Source organism: Sorex fumeus, unplaced genomic scaffold (genome assembly GCF_029834395.1).
Source record: "Sorex fumeus unplaced genomic scaffold, SorFum_2.1 ptg000123l, whole genome shotgun sequence".
Taxonomy (NCBI): Eukaryota; Metazoa; Chordata; class Mammalia; order Eulipotyphla; family Soricidae; genus Sorex; species Sorex fumeus.
Window position 1 is genome coordinate 808,500 of NW_026606180.1, and position 7,140 is coordinate 815,639.

At 46.7% G+C, this 7,140-nt stretch overlaps 1 protein-coding gene across 1 annotated transcript in view; it reads right to left on the minus strand.

The window, feature by feature from the left end:
* Positions 1–5,332, minus strand: part of APOBEC2 (apolipoprotein B mRNA editing enzyme catalytic subunit 2) — a 17,890-nt gene extending 12,558 nt beyond the window's left edge. Inside the window, exon 1 of the mRNA XM_056137296.1 lies at positions 5,095–5,332. Within this exon, the coding sequence (XP_055993271.1) occupies positions 5,095–5,225 (131 nt within the window). The 5' untranslated portion in view covers positions 5,226–5,332. The remainder of the gene's footprint in view (positions 1–5,094) is intronic.
* Positions 5,333–7,140: the final 1,808 nt, after the last annotated feature.

A 7,140-nucleotide genomic window follows, 5' to 3' on the forward strand; every position in this document is an offset into this window, starting at 1 on the left:
CTCTCTAGTAGCATAATGTGGTTGATGATTGGCTCTTTGACTTTCAGTCTCGGCAGATACCCCATGGGTCACGTGGGATGTGTGGGTTACAATTGGTGGTGCTCAGAAGGGAGATGCTAATGGTAGATTTCACCATCAGGACTCATACAAATCAGCAGCATTTTTCTGGCACCTCCCTTCAGACTCCTTTCCAAGCATGCACACTTCATCTGCTTGACTCAACTTATTTGTTATGACCATCCTTTAAGCAGGAAAGTAAGAACCTCATTATCTACAAAAACATGGAAACAGGTCTGCTTGATGTAGGCAGATATATGTCAAATAAGAAGTCAACTAAGTGCCAGTTATGTGTTTTTCTCATGTTTGCGTTAAAAAATATTTGCATTTCCTAGGAATAAAGCTACTCAGTAGAAAGCAGCAGTCTGGAGGGAAAGACGTTAATCTGAGATGAAACACGTGCTTCAATCTAATCAGGGACTAGAAAATCCACTCAAATCTAATTGGTGATGCTTTCCTTGCTCCATCTTTCAGGGATGTACTTCAAAGCAGCGAAATTACCCATGTCCCTTTTTTCAGATCACTTTCAAAGTGAGTGCTGTGGAGTGAGAATGGTCGAGAGTAGAGAGAAGTGGAGTCCTACAGCCTGACTTTCTGACCTGAGGCAAGGTTTGCTTCTGGACCAGCTTCTGTGCCAGATGAACCCAAGCGGAACCTGCCCCTTTGCCCTTGGAGGTGCCATCTTTCCATGGTGAAGGTTTTTTTCCTTTCACCAACCTTCAGTGGAGGCCAGGGTAGCTGGAATCTTTTTTACGCAATGAAACTTTCCCCATTCTCCCTATCCAAAGGGAGGGCAGGAAGGACTTCTGCCGTCCCTGTCAAAAGCACCTCACTCCTTGTCCATCCTTTCCTGAACCCCACCTCTTCTCTCTGACCAGGAAAATTCTGCATCTGACCAGGAAAATTCTGCTAGTAACTCAAGAATGCAGTGAAAAAAAAAAAATCCCTGTCTGTGCCAACCCCTCTGACAGCAGGGTCAGCTTTATGCAAGCACAGACACTACATAACTGGACACAAGGGACAGTCCAGCAGCGAGGAGTCCTGCATGGCAGACAGCCACCTCCAGTGCCCACGGCTTCCCTCTAATGGGAGCCCTCTTGGACTAGCATAATGGGGTCTTCATAGATTCTTTTTTTTTTTTTTTGGCTCATGCATGCCAGACGTGCACTCCACCATTAAGCCACATCCCCACACCACTTAATAAAGTTTGTATTTCTCTCTTCAGGAAACCCTTCCTGCAAATAGTTCCCAGCCCTAGTGTGGGGCAGAGAGAATCGCAGTCAATGTTCATTCACTCATTCACTGATTCATTTGCAAGTGTTTGCGTACCTACTAAGACTCTGAAAGGACTTCCTTAATGGATTTTATATATGTAAGGTAACAACTTGGGCTGGAGCAATAGCACAGCGGTAGGGCGTTTGCCTTGCATGCAGCCAACATGTCCGACCCGAGTTCGATTCCTCCGCCCCTCTCGGAGAGCCCGGCAAGCTACCCAGAGTATTCGATATGCCAGACACAGTAACAACAAAGTCTCCAATGGAGACGTTACTGGGCCCGCTCGAGCAAATCGATGATCAACGGGAGGGCCTTTATTATCATTTATATATTATAAGGTAACAACTTGGAGTCTGTGAATCTGGTGCTTATATCTTACTCCAGTTCCTCACTTTTGGCCAATTACTCATCCCTCTCAGGCTTAGTTTCCTTATCTGAAAAGGGGTGGAATAATCAAACCTTTCAGATTTTGGAAAACAGCAAACAAAATGTCAAACCTGGATAGTTCCTTCTCTGGGCCTCAGATGTGTCCCCTCATATTTAATCCTGTTTAATCCTAAGCAGGACCAAATTTGGTACAAGCCCAAAAGGAGAAATCATGGCATTTTCTTATAGACTAGAGCGATAGGACAGTGGGTAGGGCATTTGCCTTCTACACTGCCAACCCGGGTCCAGTTCCTCTGCCCCTCTCGGAGAGCCCAGCAAGCTACCGAGAGTATCTCACCCTCACGGCAAAGCCTGGCAAGCTACCCGTGATGTATTTGATATGCCAAAAACAGTAACAAGTCTCACAATTTGTTGTGAGACGTTACTAGTGCCTGCTCGAGCAAATCGATGAACAACGGGAGGACAATGCTACAGTGCAGTGACAGTTCTTTTAATTTTTGTGGTACCAGCAGTTAAACTCAGGATATCAGTCAGTTACATAGCTACCTCTCTGACCACAGAAAAGCCCTATTTTCTAAAACTTACTTGATTTTTATAAACATTCTTTACGTGATTATTTCCAAAAGGCATTGTAAAGTCCCTGAATACAGAGTTTAAAGGCACTCATCTGATCCATTCTCAGCCTATGTGAGCTGCCCTCATGGTCACGGTCCTCCTGTTGTTCATCGATTTGCTCGAGCGGGCCCAGTAACGTCTCCATCATGAGACTTCTTGTTACTGTGTTTGGCATATCGAATACGTCACGGGGAGCTTGCCAGGCTCTGCTGTGCGGGCAAGATACTCTCGGTAGCTTGCCGGGCTCTCCGAGAGGGGCGGAGGAATTGAACTCGGGTTGGCCATGTTGGCAAATGCCCAACTGCTGTGCTATCGCTCCCGCCTGGTATTAAGCCATTTTTCAACATTTTTCACCCTGCCTTTTTTTTTTTTTGTAAATGTTAGGTTCTCTTTCTGTCCCTCATGCCCCATTGAATTCAGAATTATGAAAAACAGGGGATCTATCCTTATTCCTACCAGGAAATCCCTCTTTATTTCTTTGTCCCTTAAAAGTAGTTCTGCAAGATTGTAGGCCAAATCTAAGGAGTAGTATATATTATTCCATCTTTGGTGGGAATGCAAGGCAGGAGAGAACTATTTTGTAAACTTCTTTAACTCCAAGGCATTTGAAAGGAGGAGCCCTGCCCTGTCCCTATATGGGCACTGTCGCACCTCTGGGCTATTTTAAGCCCTCTGTTTATTAAGAGGTGTCTAGGAGACAGATCGTCACAGCTGTTATTTGTGGCCAGGAAACTCAGAGCTCTTAGAGTGACCCACTGTGTCTCTATTTCTGAGCCTCACTATCTAATAGATGGAGCCAGGAGGAGCTCAGCTTGGGAAACCTGGGGCCCAGAATGCATGAGATCAGTGGAAGGATGACCCTTGGCTGCAATCCAAATAACTGCAACTAATTGGTTCTTTAATCTTTGGCAAGACTTCTATTACTCTGACTCTCAGTTTCCCCATTTATGGACATGATATATCTCTCCTAGTATGGTGCTGAGGGTTAAATTAACTCATGCTTGTGAAAGTAGAAGGTGATAATTCAGCCCTGGATCCTAAGGCAAGCTCCATTCAATAAATGCAGTCTTTTTTTGTTTGGAATGTCCCCTGCCCCTGGGCTGCATAGATCATAGCACACACGGAGTGGAGTGTATATACATGCCTCTGTATGAGATGAGGGACAGCATGAACCCCATCGCTGAAGTGCCAGAGAAAGGCTCTCCTTTCATTCGACAGAACGGCAGGAATCTCACCTCCCCAGTCTGGCAGTTGAGGCCCTTCCCATGTTACTTACTATGAATCTTGTGCCCTGCTGCTTCATAAATTCTAGAATGAGGGTGACCTTAGTTTGTTGAGCAAGTTCAGAGGTTCTTTTCTGAACTCTTGCCTCAGGAACTAGGATGCATTTCCCTATAGCTTCTTCAGGATAATATATGAGCTGGAAGGAGTCTTTATCAGCTAAGTTCATGCCTTCCTCTTGCCAATGAAAACTCTGAAGTCAGGACTCATAAATCACTTGCCAAGTTTCAAACAATTTAAAATTGCTGTCCATGGCTCCAACAAACACCACCCAGGAAAGGGGCCTGCCTGCCTCCTTATTCCCCAAATTGCTTCTGGTGTGACCCCTATGTTGCTTGCAGGAATTGTTGGAGATAAATGGAGTCTCAGGGCATGGGGAGGAAATGTAGCCTATGTGTTCTTATTTTATTTCATTTTTTTTTTTTGCTGGGGCATTTACCAGGGAATAGAGAGGTAACCAGGTATATGGCTCAGTGGTAGAGCACTTGCCCTGCATGTGTGAGGCCCTGGATTTGATCCCTGGTACCACCCTAGTGAATAAATAAAGGAACAGAGAAGAAGGAAGGAAGTGCGCTTTGGTTTTTTGTTTGTTTGGTTTTTTGTTTGCTTGGTTTTATCCCTGGAGGTGGCATAATTGGGATCAGACAGAGGCACACTGCATTTGGCACTTTGCAGGTTTCAAACACTTGCTCTGGATCCTAGTTGTTCTTGACTGAGGCTGGGAAAGTCAGAATACCATCTCAGTTCAGAAACTTCAGTTTGACCTATATTGCTTGCATGGGGATTTCTCTCTTTGCCTCAGGGAAGATATAGACAGTCACTGGAAAATCTCAGGAAAGATACAAGAAAAATGCTTCTCATGTGGTACCCTGAGCACCGCCAGGAGTAATTCCTGAGTGCGGAGAGCCAGGAGTAACCCCTGAGCATTGCTGGGTGTGACCCTTCCCCCCCCCCAAAAAAAATACTTCTCTCTCAGTGTGGAGAAAGGATGGCTATGTCTTCACTGTCCTAAGAAAATCTCTGAAGAGACAGCAGAGACATCAGATGGAGGAGAAGCCTACTCAAGACCCAAGGAGGAAGTACTGGGCTGGGACCATACTGAAATATGCCAAGGTCATCTGGGCCTTCATTAAATTCCCTGAGGCTGAACAACTTCTATCCAGACATACAGCATTGTCCTAACCATGTGCTGAGGGATTATTTCAGTCTCTGGACCCTTGCTTCCAAGACATCAACCTGAGAAAAGAAAGGGACTTGCTCCAAGTCCTCTGTAACCTCCTCTGTACATTCCTGCATGATTGTGGCCAACCTCTCCCCCGCCACCACCACCCCAGAGCACCCATGCATGCACACACACACACACACACACACACACACACACACACACACACACACATTCTAACATCTTTAGTACTTCTGTGCCTGTCCCAGCCCTTTCCTCTTACAGAAAGAAGCCCATCTGCCACCCCCACCTCTCACCCTTTGACGATCTCAAAGGGTGGCAGCTCGATCAGCTCCTTAAGCTTCTCAGGATCCTCCAGGTTCTCCAACTCCTCCCCATTCTGGGAGGCTGGCGCGGCAGCCTGAGCAGCCTCTTCCTTCTGGGCCATGGAGGGCTGTGGCTCGGGCGTCACTGAGAACAGAGATGGCAGGTCCAGCCAGCCCCGACGGCAGGACCCCAGGCACCTGTCAGCAGCTAAATCCGGCTGGTGATGACGCGCAGGCCAGGCTTAGTGTTCTCAGCTCTGGGCCCTTGACTTTATAGCCAGAGCCCTCCTGCCCCGCCCACAGGCCCTTGCCTTCTATCTTTTTTTAATTGAGTGACAGATGGCGGTGGGGTGGGGTAGGGGGAAATGGAAAATCTGGTCATTAGTATCCCCTATTTATCAGCAGGCAGAGACAGGAAGTTGGCAGTGGCAATGATTTGTCCTAGTCTCTTGTTCCCCCATTGTCTCACACGGACCTTCATATTCTCTGGGTGTTTCCCCTCTTCTCTTACCTCACGCACTTTTCTGTTTCCCATCAGCTTTTTCAGTTCCACCAAGGGGACTGTGGAAGGATCCCAGCACGGGCAGCCTGAGATTCCTGAGAAAAGCTCGGGGGGGTTTCAGCCCCAGTGGGGGATGACAGAGACACTGGGGAGTTCATCCGGGGAGATATAGACGCAGGAAAGCAGAGGCTGGGTAAGGTGGGGTTAAAACTGCCAATTGGAGAGAAACTGAGTAGTTTCTTGTGAACTTACAGACCATAGAAAATCAACTGGGTGTGGCTTCCAGGACCAAATCAATCTCCTCTAGATCATACTGAGGGGAATGCATAAGAGGCCTTGTGCCTAGGACTAGTTCATACCATTTACTCAGGCATACTTAGGGCTTCTACCCTTTCACTCCCCGAGTGTACAGTGTGGATAATAAGCAATCCATTCTGTCACTGTACCGATTAGATTAACTACTAGAACGACTTTTAAATATGTTTTCTTTTTTTTTTCTCTTTGGGTCACACCCAGCAATGATCAGGGGTTACTCCTGGCTCATGCACTCAGGAATTACTCTTGGCAGTGCTTGGGGGACCATATGGGATGCTGGAGATTGAACTCGGGTCAGACGCATGCAAGGTAAATGCCCTCCCTGCTGTACTATCACTCCAGCCCCCAGAACCACTTTTATGCAGGCATTGTTTTTCTCAGACATTTCTCCAGGGGGGATAAAGTGTAGGGTAGTAGCAATAATGTCTATGGCCACATGCACCAAGGGGATAGTAATAGCTGATGCATATCACACACAACATCACATATCATCACACGAGCACACAATCTTTGCATTCAAAGCATTTCTTTCATTTATTTGACCAACACTTATAAAGAACTCTGATGTGCCAGGCAGTAAAGTGAATACCAAGAAATCTGAGATGAATGAACCTTGCAAGGAGCTCCCAGACATTATTTTAATTTAATTTAAGTTTTTTTTTTTGGTTTAGGCAGGGCTGACTGGAGTGATAGCACAGCAGGTGGGACGTTTGCCTTGCAGCGGCTGACCCAGGTTCTTCTGTCCCTCTTGGAGAGCCCAGAAAGCTACCTAGAGTATCCCGCCCACACGGCAGAGCCTGGCAAGCTCCCCGTGTTGTATTTGATATGCCAAAAACAGTAACAACAAGTCTCACAATGGAGACGTTACTGGTGCCCGCTTGAGCAAATCGATGAACAATGGGAGGACAGTGCTACAGTGGACAATGCTTGGTTTGGGGGCTACGCCAGGCAATGCTCAGGGGTTACTCCTGGCACTGTGCTCAGGGGATCACGCACAGCAGACTCAGAAAACTATATACACCCCCCTCAACTTTATTTAAATACTGTGGTTTTCAAAGTTGGTCCTGAGGATTTGTTACAGGTGTTCAGTACTCCACCACACTCTCACCTTCCTGCCACTACTATCGCCATTTTCTAGCCTCTCTTCAAACCTGCCCCAAATTGTTGTAGTGGCCCACAAGAATTTATATTATAGCACTCATTACAACTGAATGGCTAAC